The sequence below is a fragment of the Symphodus melops genome (genome assembly GCF_947650265.1).
Source record: "Symphodus melops genome assembly, chromosome: 4".
NCBI classification, from domain to species: Eukaryota; Metazoa; Chordata; class Actinopteri; order Labriformes; family Labridae; genus Symphodus; species Symphodus melops.
The window spans coordinates 30,536,495-30,552,941 of NC_136694.1; the positions used below are offsets into that span (position 1 = coordinate 30,536,495).

Consider the following 16,447-nt stretch of genomic DNA (forward strand, 5'->3'; position numbering starts at 1 on the left):
GAGTTCAAGCTTTGAATCAGTGCTGAATCATTCAGGCTTATGAAACTTTCCCGCCCTTTTTAGGATTTAAATCAACATTTAAAACATTTACAATTCTTTTAATTAACCAATTAAATAAGTCCTCTCTCTCTGAGCTCAAATCCGATCTAACTGACTGTTCACGTTACAGGTCACACGTGACCAGATCTGACCCGCCCATCTATACTGACCTGGTCTGATCCACACTGGTTGCTATGGTAACAGGATACACTTGAAGACAGAATCGAGACGTTCAGTCTCGTTTTGTGTTCAGACTGAAAAAATAAGTCTGAATGACACAAATCTGATTTGTAGGTTCAGAGTTCAGACTCACTGTTGACGTGTGAGGTCACCAGAGTTCAGTGGGGTCAAAGGTCAGCAGTGATCCAAACGGACAAAAAGACAGGAAACACATCGTAACAAATCGACATCTTTAATATCAAAACGACGAACTTGAGACTCGGCGTCGTCATGGAAACAGAAACATGTACACGTATTTACAATCAGACGACCTTCAACTAAAGGTCTCCTCTCACGCCAACGTCTCCACACACGCGCTCAGAGGAGGCGGGGCTTCCTCTGAGAGGAGGCGGGGCTTCCTCTGAGCGCCACAGAGTTCACAGAGCGACGATGAAGAAGAGGGGGAGGAGCTTAGAACTGCTGCAGGATCAGTTTCTTCTTCCCGTCGTGGCTGAACTTGTTGGCGCTGAAGAGGTCGCTGTCGTAGAACGCCGTCAGGTTGTGGATGTTGATCTGTCTCGCCTGCAGGACGGCGAGGACGGTTACAAACGGTGTCATAAAGAAGCAGGAAGAGGGACAAACATGGCCGACGCTCACCTTGTCCTGCAGCTCCTTCTCGGGGATCTCGATGGCGTCGTTCTGCACGCCGTACCTGTTCCTCTGGTAGGCCACCTGCTCGTTGACCAGCTGCTTGAGGATGAACAGCAGCAGCTCGTTGTTGTCTCTGCGGAACGCCAGGTAACGGGCGAACGTCTGCACGCCACAAACACAGACGTTACAAACGGCGTGACAGGCGGCGGGCGACTGAATGTTTGCTAACGAAACGGCGTCTCACCTTTCTCATGCTGCGCATCACGCTGAACTTCTGCGTGTCGATGAAGCTCTCCAGCATCACGCGGATCGCCATGTTCACGTCGTCTTCCACCACGTAGTCCCGCAGGTGGATCTTGGCGTGCGCCTCCGCCATCCGGATCATCGACTCGATGTGACGCACCGTGATGGGGATGCTGCCCGTCGCCTGCACGACACAAACACACTCATCAAGCTCCATCCACACGTGTGCACGCCCTCAGTGGGCGGGGCTTCAGGGCACGTCCTCAGTGGGCGGGGCCTCAGAGCACACCCTCAGTGGGCGGGGCCTCAGAGCACGCCCTCAGTGGGCGGGGCTTCTCTCACCATGGACTCTTTGCGCAGCTCGCTGTAGATCCGAGCCACTTTGTCCTGATCCATCTGGTTCAGTTTGGGATGAACCTGCAGACACAAACAGAACGCCGTTTAAAGGCCGTGACGCATGGCGTGCAGCTGCTCAGCGGGTAGCGGGTGAACAGCTGCTGTGCTCGCACGCCGTTCCTCGTGTGCGTACCCGCTCTTTGGCGTAGATGATGTACTTCCTCAGGAGGTCTTGGGGGATTGGCGGCACATCAGACGAGTTGGGCAGGACCACGTCCTCCAAGGCCACGCCCCCTTCCTTGTTGCTAGGGTGATGCTTGATGTGGGAGCCGACCACGAAGCGAGCCAACATCTCGTCCTGGAAAAGAGAGCGTTCAAATCAGCCGGTTTCAAAACGCTAAAATGTGGCGGTTAAAGAAGCGAGCGGCGTACCTGCACGGGGTCGACGGTGTCCCTGACCACGCACAGCACGTCAAAACGCGACACGATTGGCTCAGTCAGGTCGACGTTCTCAGCAAAGGTCAGGGAGGGGTCGTACCTGCCGCCTGCAGCAGGGAGAGACAGAGACATTAAACCGCCGTCGACTCATCAAAGACGGAGGATGGCGTGATTTCAGACTTGATGGCGTGCTTGGTACCGATGGGGTTGGAGGCGGCGATGACGGTGCAGCGAGCCTGCAGCGAGGTGACGATGCCCGCTTTAGAGATGGAGATGCTCTGCTGCTCCATCGCCTCGTGGATGCTCGTCCGGTCGGCGTCGTTCATCTGCACGCCGAATAAAAGACGTTTAGAAAACATCAAAGCGATCGGTGGCGGCGAACAGGAAGGAGAACTTCTCGGCTGACCTTGTCGAACTCGTCGATCAGACACACGCCACGGTCGGCGAGGACGAGCGCCCCGGCCTCCAGCGTCCACTCTCTGCTGACCGGGTGTCTCTGCACGTAGGCGGTCAGACCGACGGCGGACGCTCCCTGACCCGTGGTGAACACGGCCCGGCTCGCCACCTTCTCCACGTACCTGCAGAGGACAACCAATCACATCAGTTCAGGCCCCGCCCCTTCAAACGTTTCAGATCGTTGAGTCTGACTCACGCCGTACGCCGCGACCATCAGATTTATGACTCACTGAACGATGAGAGCGCACGCCGTACGACGTTGACAGTTGTTAATAAAGTTTAATTGAACAGACTGGCGAGGACGGCGGCCGTGAGAGAACAGGAAGTGGAAGTTGTTGGAGGTTAAAGGAAAGTTTCAGAAACTTCTGATCATCGGTGGCGTCCTGAGAAGAGAAACGACTCACACGCCGGCGTGGACGACTCGCACGTCGGCGTGGACTGCAGGTTTTTAATAACACGGAGGTCATCTTCTGCCGTGAGGTCGTTGTGAGGTCACGGTTAGGTCACCTGAGGTCGCCGTGAGGTCACGGTGAAGTGCGAGGACAAACCGTGGCGTTCAGCTCGTCGTGTTTTTCTTACTCGTCTGTTAAAAAGCTGCTTTATAAATAAAGTTGACTTGAACGGCGTCCGACGGCGCGGCGTGCTTTAAGCTCCACGTGAACGCGTTATCTTCTACAGGAAGTCAATCTGAAGACTGAAAAGGAGGCGGAGTCTGGCGCTGACACGTACTTGAGGAACTGGGACTTGGCGGTTCCCGGGTCTCCACACAGCAGCACGTTGATGTCTCCTCGCACTTTGTGTTTCCCGCCTGAACACGAGAGAGAGAGAGAGAGAGTTAGTGTGGAGCGGAGCGAGCGGGTCGACGCACACGATGGCGTTTCAGGTCAAAAAGATGGCGTACCTGGATTTTTGGGCATTCCTCCAAACAGACACAGAGCGAGCGCTCGCTTGATGTCCTCGTGACCATAGATGGACGGCGCCATGCTGGCGAAGATCTGAGGAGACAACAAAGACGTGGTGAGCTGCACGCCATCGACAGTCTGCACGCCATCTGCACCCTCTCCGTGGACGGCGGTGAAGGCTGCTCACCCGCTCTCCGATGCGTTCGTCTTTGGACAGGGCGACGATGGCTTTGACGTCTTCGTCCGTCAGCTCGGCGACGGCCACGCCCTCGTCCCTACAGGTGATGTGATTGGCCAGGATGACGGTGGCGAACACGGGGAAGCCGTTGGCCATGTTGAGCGAGCCGTCGTAGTTGTTGTGGTAGATTCCCGTCAGCTCCTGAAAGGTCAAACACGGGTCAACGACCTGGAACCCTCGGCGTGTTGACCTTTGACCTCTTTAAAAAAAAAGAAGACTCACGATCTCGTCTCCGGGCTTGCAGCTGTCCACCAGGTCGGCCAGCAGGATGGCGTCCTTGGAGCGAGGCAGGCGGCCGGCGGCGACCTTCCCGGGACTTTCCTGGATGGTGATTCGCTGGTAGTTTTGGTACACGGTCTGCAGGAGGAACACGCCGTCGTTAAAGGTCAGAAGGTTTGACGCTCGGCGGCGGCGTTAAAGTCGTGCACGTGTAAAACGCTCTCACCTCCTCCATGTTGATCTCGAACGGGCCGAAGGACTGACACTCGGGACACGAGCCCGGTTTCACTTCCTGGTTCTGAGACTGGAAGAACGGGCCGAGCACGAAGCGACACTTGTTACAGTCGTACTTGACCATCCCGAGCTGAGGCATCACGCCGCTGCAGCTGCTCACCACGCCGCTCGTCCGGATCAGCTGGTTGAGGTGGAGCTGCCTGCGGGCGAGGAGGAGAGTCAGGGTTTATACTCAACGCCACGCATCATCAACGCCATGCATCATCAACGCCGGCGCCGCTCTCAGCGACCACGGCGGCCAGCTGTCAGTCACATCCCCTGAAACCACAAAATGATCTAAAAGCTGATGAAAGCGTTTCTGCGAGAGAACGCCGCACGCACGCTGTGGACAGCGTGCTCCGAGGTCATGTGACCCCTCCTGAGCACGCCTCGTGCAGCGAGCGCGTCTCACCTGAGCGAGCGGATCTCCTCGACCAGCGGCAGGTTGCAGATGCGGACGTGGATCTCGTGAGCGATGCGGTCGTATTTCGGGTACATGGCGAGGACGACTTCTTTCGCCGCTTCATCGAAGACCTGACGGAGGGCAGACGAGGTTAAAGGTCACATCGGGACATTCTTGGGTTTATAGAGACGATGATAACGACCTCTGAAGAGGGCGGAGCTTCAAAGTGACCACACCCACACTGACTCACCTTCAGCATCTCTGTGGGCGCCTCGGGCAGGAAGTAGGCGAGGACGTGTTCTCTGGCAGCGAGGTCCTCGTAGTTCACCACCAGACTCTCCTTGTTCTCTGCAGGAAGCAGGAAGCAGGAAGCAGGAAACAGGAAGCAGGAAGCAGGAAACAGGAAGCAGGAAACATCAACAACCAGGAAACACAGACGCAGTTTTTTATTTGACCGACCACGTGGTCGTTTCCATCATGGCGGCGCTCTACCTTTGCACATGTCGCTGATCTTCTCCTTGAACACGTTGTGTCCGTTCTCGTCCACGTGCGTCCGCAGGAAGTTCTTGAAGCGGTTGTAGATCTCGAGTCGCGGCGCCGCCATGGACACCCACTCCCTCACCGTGTGACCCTGCAGGGCGAGAAAGAACCGCTGTCAGACCCCGAACAACGCCACCACGTGACGACGGCGTGCGACCGACGGCGGCTCCTCGAACCTTCATGTCCTCCAGGTTCTCGATGCTCTCGATCATCTCCTCTTCCTCGCCGTCAGCCACGCCCTCTGCCGCACGCTCCGCCAGTCGCCTTCGCCGAGCCGGCGGACGCTCGTCGTCCTCGTCTTCGCTGTCTGAAAGGCGTCAGAAGACTCGTCATTCTCGCTGCTTTCCGTAAACATTTCGGAGCGTGTGATTGGACGCTGGGACTCACCGTAGAGCAGTCCTCGCCGCAGACGCCCGCTCACTCCCTGCTCTCTGTCTCGCCGCCTCATCGCCTCCTCGGCGGCGGCTCGAGCGCCAGGCGACAGCTCCGACAGGTCTTCATCGTCCAGGTCCAGACCCTCGGCCTCGTACTGGTCCAGGGCCGGGATGGCTCGGTAGTCCCTGAGCGGAGACACGAGACAGTGACGCTTCCCGAACACGCCACAATCAAACGTTCAGATTAAACCGCCGTCCTCACCTCTCCATCCCGTCCCCGATCAGCTCCTCGCCATCGCCGTCCTCCTCCTCCTCCCCGGGCAGCGTCACGTCCCCCAGCAGCCCCTCGGACTCGTCCTCGAAGGGGGGCAGGTCTCGTCCAGGGCTGGAGGTCAGGTCTCCTCTCCTGGAGGCCCGGCTCGGGCTGGTGGCCATGTGGAACGACTCGGAGGAATCCTGGAAACAAGAATCAGGATAATTGAAGTTTGAGACTTTAAAATCGGAGCGAGCGGATTCTGACCCGTTCAGCTATAAGTCCATCTTCATGCGTCTGAGGCCCCTGAGGCCACCCGAGGTCGGAGGTTCAGGTCTAAAGATGGACTGGTGTTTCTAGGAGGATTTACTCAGTGTCTGTAGTGTTGAAAACATGGTGGTCGTATGAACCAGTTTTACGCTGTAATGACGTAAATCTAGATAAATAAGTTGTTCTGTGAAATTGTCTCTGCATCACAGTCAGTCTGGTTTATGATCCGTTATTTTAGAGGCTGACGGGGTCAGATGTCGAACATCAGACCAGCTCAGTTTGCACACAGTCTGATCATGATGCATTTATATATCTAATATTCTCAACATGAGACAGGTGGAGATGTACAGACTTCACCTGTGAGGTCACGTGCTGCAAACAAAGAGGACTCTCTGAATAAAGCTCATGATGATTATTATGATGTCTTAAACACATCGAGCTGTTTTTAACTATTTAAAAACTTTGTTCACTTTGACTTTTAGTGACATAAAGCTACAGATCACGTGACAGGACACAAACTGCTCCAGTACACCAGATTATTAATCATCACATTTACTTATTTAACCGTTTTATAAATATATTAAACATCAAAAAAAGACATTATATATATATGTATATATATATATATATATATATATATATATATATATATATATGTGTGTGTGTATTCCGTTTAATCAGACTCTGCTCGTGTCCGTCATTGTTGTGTTTCTGACTGACGTCAAACTTACAAAAACAGTTCTAAACTTAAACTACATGAAGAAATAAACTTTATTGAACTTCTCCCTCCTTCAGTAGAAACATTAAAGCAGATAATCTGACATTTTATCAAGTTTTTACTCACCGCCATTGTTCAGCTCTGTCTCTGCTCGTGAAGAAACCTTCTTCTCCTTCCTGCCTCAACTCTCTTTTCCCGCGAAAGCCCCACGTGACACTGAAAGCCCGCGAAAACTGATGAATATTCCAAGTGCGTCAGTGACGTAGCACCTCTCCATTGGTCGATGATGTTTTTACTCGAAGGGGTTTTAAAAAGGTGTGTTTGATTTACTCAGCTCGTTCAGTTTGTTTGTGGCGGAGACATCTGTATTTTTACATTTTATTGTGAAGCAGAACATAAATAACGATCTTAATTAATCAATCTTAGGTTAATAACACTTTAAATCCAACTTATAAAACAATATGGCGGCTTAAACAAAAAGAGAAAGTGCTGATATCTGTATTACCACAAACTAACATTTATTTACCACAAACTGCCTTTTTACATTCTTATTAAGTCTTAAACATGGTTTTATATAAACTTAGTCATAATGCGTTCAAACATTTATTACATTCAGTAGCTTTCATTAGTTTGTCGACAGATAACAACGCTGATCTTTGGAGAGAACTAGGCGGGGCAGGTAGTTAAAACAAACGCACCTGCTGGTCGTGCTCGTTCGTTGGAGCAGGGGGGGCGGGGAATATGACGTAGTATTTTTCCCGGGAAAATCTGGGCCTCATTCAACTTAATTCAGTTGATAACGGGTTTTAAACTCTGTACATGTTGATATATCTGCCTTTAAAACAGATTGAACCTTCAGTCATCTCAACTCACTTTAAATCAAACATCCAACAACTCACTTTAAATAAAACATCCAACAGCTCACTTTAAATCAAATAAAACATCCAACAACTCACTTTAAATCAAATAAAACATCCAACAACTCACTTTAAATCAAATAAAACATCCAACAACTCACTTTAAATCAAATACAACATCCAACAACTCACTTTAAATCAAATACAACATTCAACAAGTTCATCAATTCTTTGCAAACCTCTTTTTTGGATGGATTCTACAGAGCGCTGTGTTTTGTTAGCAGTCGTTCTGCTGGCTGCTTCACAATGCTCTTATGAAAATGTTTTTAAGTCAAGACTACAAATATGTCTGCAACCTCCTGCAGCATACAGACGTTTGTTCTCAACATCTGCAGCAATGTGTGTGTATGTGTGTTGGTGTGTGTGTGTGTTGGTGTGCGTGTATGAGTATTGGTGTGTGTGTGTGTGTTGGTGTGCGTGTGTGCGTGTGTGTGTGTGTGTTGGTGTGCGTGTATGAGTATTGGTGTGTGTGTTGGTGTGCGTGTGTGTGTGTTGGTGTGTGTGTTGGTGCGTGTGTGTGTGTTGGTGTGCGTGTGTGTGTGTTGGTGTGCGTGTGTGTGTGTTGGTGTGCGTGTATGAGTATTGGTGTGTGTGTTGGTGTGCGTGTGTGTGTGTTGGTGTGCGTGTGTGTGTTGGTGTGCGTGTGTGCGTGTGTGTGTGTTGGTGTGCGTGTGTGTGTTGGTGTGCGTGTGTGTGTTGGTGTGCGTGTGTGCGTGTGTGTGTGTTGGTGTGCGTGTATGAGTATTGGTGTGTGTGTTGGTGTGCGTGTATGAGTATTGGTGTGTGTGTGTTGGTGTGTGTGTGTTGGTGTGTGTGTGTTGGTGTGTGTGTGTTGGTGTGTGTGTGTTGGTGCGTGTGTATTAGTGTGTGTGTTGGTGCGTGTGTGTGTGTGTGTGTGTGTGGTGTGTGTATTGGTATACTCCAGTTTAAAGAGAGAGAGAAGACAAGGAGGCAAACGATTACAAACTGAACGGGTCCAGTTCTCTGACGGTGATGACTGTCATGTTATTTATTGATCACTGATGTTTGTGTGCAAAGATCATTTGTTCAAACGTTTTGAGGCTTTAGTGTGTCCACAGGATTCCCTCTGAGGTCACTCAGCTTAATAGAAGATCTTTGTACATGAAGTCAAACAAACAGAAGTAATGAACACCTGAAGTTTAATAATAATCATGATGCAGAACTCGTTCAGCCCTTCAACACCTGAACTTATGTACAGACAGAAGAATTTCCCTTCAAATAAAGATAAAAAAAATAACTAAAACAAAAAACTATTTAGAGACACAAATAAATAAATATGACAAATGTCTGATGGTCGGTGTTTTCCCACTTTGATCGTTTGTCTTCTCATCAGAGGGACAGAAACATTCACCTGTAGACTTCACAGAGAGGCGTAACATGTGGGAGGCAGTTTAAGGCAGACATGAAGTGACAGGAGATCTTAAAGGAGCCGTCTGGAACTCCTGTTTTCATATTTACACAAACGTAAAAAAGGATGTGGAGGTTTCTCCTTAGCCTAAAGCTAAAACAGTATTCTGTTAGCATGTAGCATGTTTAGTGTTCAATCAGGAAGTGTTATTGCTGCTGCTGTGTCATTGGCTGACTTTGGGCCAATGACCAATGTGACACAACCCGCTCATTAGCTTAGCATAGCATTCATTATAGCATCAAACTGCTATCTTGGCTCAGTCCAAATATTATAAAAAGCCTTGTTTGTTTTCCAGTTTGAGCCGAAAGAAAGACGAGAAGACAAAGACCACTCTTATGTTTCTATGGTAAATATGCAACCCAGGAAGAAGCTAGTTAGCTTAGCATAAAGAAAACAGACTTTTTGAAAACGTCCCTCTGCACGCCTCCTGGACATTTGTTTTTTTGAAACACATTCACTGTTGTCTCAGTGTTTGAGTTTATACACACCCTCATTATGTAAAACTATGTCCCTCTCTGTCCCATCTTTCATAAATCAGCTTTAAACCAACCATAACCAGACAAACGTAAAACAACATGAAGAAGTGTGAGGGGGCGGAGCTTCAGGGTCTCCGAGAGTCTGTCAGGAGGACAAAGGCTTCAAAGAATCCTGTAAATCACGAGCAGTGTTCAACAGGCTCCTGACTGAGACGGCGTCCCGGCTCCTCAGGTGTCTTCTGTCTGCAGCGTCTCTGAAGGTCTCGGACCCTCCTCAGTTTGTGTTTGATCCCTTTGAGGAAACGTCAGACCTCCAGCTGTTTGTTTCTGCTACGACTGTCAGACAGGTGTGTGTGTGTGTGTGTGTGTGTGTGTGTGTGTGTGTGTGTGTGTGTGTGTGTGTGTGTGTGTGTGTGCGGTACAGTGTGCAGGTGTTTTATTTCAGGACCAGCGTGGCCTCGGCGCCGTCTTTCCTCTTCAGGTACAGTCCATAGGTGAGATGATGCTCCCTCCTCAAGAAGGCGTAGAAATAATCCGACACCAGCAGAATCTGAAGAGAAGAAATATGAAAACACATTTAAATGAATTCACTGATAAAATGAATTAAAGGGGAATTATATGGAACTTTGTTCTTCCTCCCCTCTCCTTTAAGACGTGCAAACTACATGAACTTAAAGGAGCCGGGACACCTAGTGTTTAAAACGGGTTAGGGGTTAGGGTTAGAAAGACTGCAGAGATTGGCTGCTGCGTGTGGCGCCCTCTACCCCCTTCAAACTAATCATCACTAATTCATCAGTGGCGTCCTGAAAGCTGCTGCGTCACATCCTGGACATCATCTTCTCCTCCTGTCACACGTACCTGAGCCACGTTGAACAGCAGCGTGATGGCGTAGTAGAAGTTGGAGTTGGCGCTGCCGGCGTAGATCCAGAGGTGCCAGAGGACGGGAAAGAGGGCGGAGCACGCCAACAGGACGCAGGACACCAAGAAGATGTTCCTCAGGACTGAACAGGGACAAAGACAGACTCAGCGTCCTCACAGTAACATCAGCAACATGTAGCGCCGCCACCTGGTGGTGAAAATGGGTACTGAGCGGACGCTCACTCACATCTGTGCAGGTGAGTCCAGACAGGAAGGAAGGCCATGTAGAGCGCGATGTCTCCTACTGTCGGGTACGACTTAAAGATGGAGATCACAGCCAACTGCATGAAGATCAGGAACACCGGGTGCTCCCTGAAACACACACGCCAAGGGTTAAAAGGCTTTCTCTGGTGACGAGGACAGCGAGCGTGCGGCGGAGGGGCGGGACTGACTTGAGTTTGACGGACAGAGGGATGGTGTAGAAGAAGACGTTGATCTGGAAGACGCAGAGGAAGAAAAGGCGGAAGTGTTCGAACATCTCGGCGAAGAAGTACCAGAAGAGGCCGATGTTCGGGGTCAGGTCGGGCACGGAGAGGCTGCAGACGACAGGAAGGAAACACATTCAGCTCAAATTCAAACGTGGCTCATCTCAGACGTGTGCGCACGCTCGCCACTGACATGAAGCCGTAGACGGACGGCAGGTAGTCCCACGAGCCGAGCAGGAAGAAGGAGAGGCAGACGATGACGGACAGGCTGCCCAGGTACATGAAGGAGTACTGAGCGATGAACCACCAGAAGCTCGCTCGCCGGAAGTTCACCGGGATGTACTGCCGCTGACGGAGCAGAAGAGCAGCGGGTTAGACAGAAGCAGAGGATGAAGATGTGCAGGTGAATAAATCAAACCCTCCTACCTGCATGAGGTAGAGCAGAGCCGGAGCACACAGAGTCAGAGGGTAGATGGACTGGTACGTGGCCAAAGAGAGAAACACGGCGCTCAGTAAGACGTTTCCTGTGACACAGAGAGGAGACGCAGCATAGAGCTCCGGGTCAGACTCCAACCCGGGTCAGACTCCAACCCGGGTCACCCGCTGAGCGGACCACAGCCTACGTGCACTAACCACTGAGCAATACCTTTTATGGTGGAGAGAATGAAGAGGGCGATGACGGCGTTGTTCAGGCCGCAGGTTGACTTGGCGACGCAGGACAGGATGGTGAACGGGTTCAACAGGTAGCTGAGAGAAGAAGAAGAAACGCATGATGAAGACGACGTGTGTTAAAGGGTCGTGATAACGTTTGCCATGTTGGACTTGTTCTTCTTAAAGGCGCAGTGTTTAGAATCGACCACCAGGGGGCTCTCCATCGATCAAACAATAACAAAACATGACGTTAGTGGAGAATCATGGGAGTTCTCTCTGCTAAGCCTCTAAAGGACAGTGTGACTGTCTGATCCAGCATGACACCAAAACAAACTGCTGATAGGCCACGCCTCCTCCATACTGAAGCCTCCGCCCTCCTGCAGAGACACGCCTCCAACCCCCCCAGAGTGTAAAGCTTCTATCACCTGTGTGCTGCTTTGTTGTGTCAGCATGCTAATGTTAGCACTCTTTAGTTAGCTCGTAGCTTCAATCACTGTCTGCGTAAACACAGCTCTGACAACAACACAGCTTCAGTGGGGACAGACAGGACTCATGTGTTACTCACAACATGGCCACCTTCAGAGGGATGTACTGCATCTCTGACGGACTCCTGATCAGGTCCAGGCAGTCGTGCGGGTAACGATCCGCCTCCAGAGCGAACTTCTGCTTCCTGAACTGAAAACAACGAGTTCATCAGTGATCACACACACACACACACACACACACACACACACACACACACACACACACACACACACACACACACACACACACACACACACACACACACACACACACACACACACACACACACACAGGTTCTTACCACTTGTTTGTTGTAGTCCATCACCGCCATGTAGAGCGCCACAGCAGTGATGACATCAGCGACCTGCAGACACAGAGACATGAACGCCATGTTCAGAGAGACAGACGTTTATTGACAGACGATCAGAGGGACACACACACACACACACACACACACACACACACACACACACACACACACACACACACACACACACACACACACACACACACACACACACACACACACACACACACACACACACCTGTGTCTGCAGGAGTCTGAAATGCTCTGTTTCTAATGTGCTCCCCTTGTGATGTCACAGTGGGACCCTCTCCTCCCCTGGTATCTCCTCTCATGGACTCCACCTCCAGACTACAGAAAACCTTTAACTCAGGTCCGCCATTTTTATTCTCTCTAGTGAAGGAGTGATGTCTACTGAGAAAACTCAGGGGGCGGGGCTTATTGCATTTAAAGAGACACACACACCAAAACAGAGCGTTCAGAGAGAGCTGGTTTCTACAGGGTCACAAACCTCCTCTGCTGCTTCATGTTATATTTGGACCACAGGGGGGCTGATTGAAGGGGGGGGGGCTGTTAGAGAGCGGGGCTGTTAGAGGGGGGGCTGTTAGGGGGGGGGCTGTTAGGTTGGGGGGATATGTCCTCTTTAAAGGAACGAGTGAAGAAGAAGCAACAGACTCACCATGAATGTGATCTCTGCGTAGTCGACCAGGAAGTGAAAAAGGTAAATGATGAGAGGAGTCTGAAGAGAGACGAGACAAAAACATGTTCAACAATCATCCGACAGGAAGTGACCACAGGGGCTGACAGGAAGTGACCACAGGGGCTGACAGGAAGTGACCACAGGGGCTGACAGGAAGTGTGTGTCTCTCACCTCATGGAAAACATCTCCGGAGTACGGCGACACTCCGAGGTCGAGCAGAGCCAGTCCTTCAACAACTGTAAACAAACAAACATGTTTATTTCCCACTGCTGGTTTGTTTAGGAACGTTTTACGATGAACACGTGGCGTCGAAGTGGCGAGCATGTTGACAAACGCCACTCTGAAACACACATCGCCATCGATCAATAACGGATCAATAGAGTCACTCTGGCCCGTTTACTGTTGACGGCTGACATCATTCACGACTTGCTGCGAGACTTGACTCTGTTCTACACTCACTGAACACTTTATTAGACACACCTCCCTGGGACCGGGTCGGACCGGGTCGGACCGGGTCAGACCGGATCAGACCGGGTCAGACCGGGTTGGACCCCCTTTTACCTTCAGAACTGCCTTCATTCTTAATCTCACAGATCCATGACCACGTCCCAGAGCTGCTCTGTTGGATTGAGATCTGGTGACTGTGGACGCCATGGGAGTGGACGCCATGTGAGTGGACGCCATGTGAGTGGACGCCATGTGAGTGGACGCCATGTGAGTGGACGCCATGGGAGTGGACGGCATGAGTGGACGGCATGGGAGTGGACGCCATGTGAATGGACGGCATATGAGTGGACACCATGGGAGTGGACGCCATGTGAGTGGACGCCATGTGAATGGACGGCATATGAGTGGACACCATGGGAGTGGACGCCATGTGAGTGGACGGCATGTGAGTGGACGCCATGGGAGTGGACGCCATGGGAGTGGACGCCATGTGAGTGGACGCCATGTGAGTGGACGCCATGTGAGTGGACGCCATGTGAGTGGACGCCATGGGAGTGGACGCCATGGGAGTGGACGCCATGTGAGTGGACGCCATGTGAGTGGACGCCATGTGAGTGGACGCCATGTGAGTGGACGGCATGTGAGTGGACACCATGGGAGTGGACGGCATGTGAGTGGACGCCATGGGAGTGGACGCCATGTGAATGGACGCCATGTGAGTGGACGCCATGTGAGTGGACGCCATGTGAATGGACGGCATATGAGTGGACACCATGGGAGTGGACGCCATGTGAGTGGACGGCATGTGAGTGGACACCATGGGAGTGGACGCCATGGGAGTGGACGCCATGGGAGTGGACGCCATGTGAGTGGACGCCATGTGAGTGGACGCCATGTGAGTGGACGCCATGTGAGTGGACGCCATGTGAGTGGACGCCATGGGAGTGGACGCCATGGGAGTGGACGCCATGTGAGTGGACGCCATGTGAGTGGACGCCATGTGAGTGGACGCCATGTGAGTGGACGCCATGGGAGTGGACGGCATGTGAGTGGACGCCATGGGAGTGGACGCCATGTGAATGGACGCCATGTGAGTGGACGCCATGTGAGTGGACGCCATGTGAGTGGACGCCATGGGAGTGGACGCCATGGGAGTGGACGTCATGGGAGTGGACGCCATGGGAGTGGACGCCATGGGAGTGGACGTCATGGGAGTGGACGTCATGGGAGTGGACGCCATGGGAGTGATCTGAGCAAACATGGCGAGTTATTCTGCTGGAAGTAGCCACAGAAGAAGAAGTTGGTACACCGTGGTCATGAAGGGAGGGGCGTGGTCAGCACGGACGTGTTTATAGACGGTCGTCTGCGTCGACCTCGGCCGTAACGAGAGGTCATCTTTCCATCAGGTCGATCCGGTCTGACCTCTGACATCAACAAGGCGTTGTGGCCCAGAGCACGCCGCTCGCTGGAAACCTTGGAGGTGGTCGTAGAGCAGCAGCAGTTGAAAGACTCGTCCCGCCACCTTCATCCCTCGCCACGTTCAAAGACAGGTGAACTTCACATCGTCCTGACCATGGCGACACACATGATGTCACTGCCGTGTGATTGGCTGGTTATATATTTGCATTAAGGAGCAGCTGTACCTCACAAAGTGACCGGACGTGTATATTCTACATCACTCTATTCTATATTCTATATACAGAAAGTGTAGCAGAACATAGAACTGAGTAAAGTAGATCGGATCAGCTCATTTTATCAACAACTGTGTTCATGGTGTAAACTGACGTCACCTTATTGATCTTTATGATTATTATCATGTTATTATCAACATGTTCGAGCAGCTGGTTGGAGACACACCGGGTTTTGACGTGAGTGACGTCACAGTGCACAAACACGGCTCCGGGACCAGGACTTACCCCTCTTCCAGGCCGTTAACGGAGACACGACCTCGACCCGCTCCGAGACCAGGTCCACGAGACCGGACCTGAACAGAACCGCGCGGACCGTAACGGCGACAATCAACAGCAGAGTCAAGGGAGCCGCCATCTTTACAAGGAAGCGTTCACCGCCCTGCGAGGTGCATCATGGGAAACGAAGTCTTTTTGCAAATGAACGAAACGAAGGATGATTATTATAATTAAGAATTATGACGTCATATTTAAAGTTATGAAATGTTCAAAGTTTGATTCTTTTTATTCAGATTTTTTAGTTCTGCATTTTATAAACATTCATAATAAAGTAGTTTGTAGTTCAGGGCTCTTAAAGAAATAAATAAACTATCATGTTTTAATCATAGACTGTAAATATTATGATGATAGTTTTTAATGTATTTCTATTATTTACCACCGTGATAAACGGAAGTTCGTTTTTAATACAAGGAACCAAGAACAGCCCGAACAAGGTTTCTGCCCGGAAGTCTTTGTGTGTTGGATCAAAATAAAAAATAAACTGTAAAGTCAGACATTGTGCTTCTTCCTGTTTCCGCTGTGAGATTAAAAGATTCAAATAGTAAACAAAGTGGATAAAAAAATAAACAGGTTTAAAGTGACCAGAACAGGTAAAGATGTGGCCCAGTGGTTTGTGTATGTACAGAGGATACAGTCCTCCAAGCAGGTTCAAATCCAACACGTGGCACCTTTTCTTGTTTTCTTTCTTTCTAAAGAAGTCCAACATTACAAACCTGAATCCATCAGGTGGACGAGGCGGAGATATGAAATTATTAAACATATAAAACCTGTTTTTTTGTTGTAATTATGCAGATCATAATAATAATAATAATAATAATTAATAAAGTATATGAAAAAAAAAAAAAAAGATCAAAGATGCAAACATTGTTGTGTAATTATATGTTGATTACATTATATTCACAATTCCAAATTTAGCATCTTTAATAACGTTTAAATAATTAACTGACACAAAAAAGAGAATTGAGACTCTGTGAATTATTTGAGCTCTTTATGATTACAGACCCCAAATTTAATTTAAATACACTTTTATGAGTTTTTATTCTGATTTATTTCAGCATCATTTATCTTTGATCTGATGTTTCTGGTTTGGTTGTCTTATTGTGATCATTTGTAAAACAACAGTTTAAACGTTTGTTCATTAAAGATTCTGAATAATAAAAAACATTCTGGTGCTTT

The 16,447-nt window shown here is 50.1% G+C and overlaps 2 protein-coding genes across 2 annotated transcripts; both read right to left on the bottom strand.

Annotated features, from left to right (window-relative positions):
• Positions 1–435: 435 nt before the first annotated feature.
• On the bottom strand, positions 436–6,743 carry mcm2 (minichromosome maintenance complex component 2). The gene is made up of 20 exons (XM_079341634.1): positions 6,639–6,743; positions 5,534–5,727; positions 5,285–5,457; positions 5,074–5,204; positions 4,850–4,988; positions 4,608–4,705; positions 4,367–4,488; positions 3,908–4,115; positions 3,685–3,819; positions 3,412–3,603; positions 3,224–3,317; positions 3,052–3,130; positions 2,273–2,444; positions 2,066–2,192; positions 1,861–1,973; positions 1,622–1,786; positions 1,435–1,509; positions 1,094–1,276; positions 856–1,011; positions 436–780 (listed from the first exon to the last, which is right to left on the bottom strand). The coding sequence occupies exons 1-20, from the start codon at positions 6,642–6,644 to the stop codon at positions 670–672; spliced, it is 2,673 nt and encodes an 890-aa protein (XP_079197760.1). The 5' UTR covers positions 6,645–6,743; the 3' UTR covers positions 436–669.
• A 1,829-nt stretch (positions 6,744–8,572) lies between these two features.
• On the bottom strand, positions 8,573–15,394 carry pigu (phosphatidylinositol glycan anchor biosynthesis, class U). The gene is made up of 12 exons (XM_079341675.1): positions 15,221–15,394; positions 13,029–13,093; positions 12,837–12,896; positions 12,155–12,217; positions 11,894–12,003; positions 11,324–11,424; positions 11,104–11,201; positions 10,871–11,025; positions 10,645–10,788; positions 10,440–10,564; positions 10,193–10,335; positions 8,573–9,884 (listed from the first exon to the last, which is right to left on the bottom strand). Exons 1-12 carry the CDS (start codon positions 15,348–15,350, stop codon positions 9,771–9,773), a joined length of 1,308 nt encoding a protein of 435 aa, XP_079197801.1. The 5' UTR covers positions 15,351–15,394; the 3' UTR covers positions 8,573–9,770.
• Positions 15,395–16,447: the final 1,053 nt, after the last annotated feature.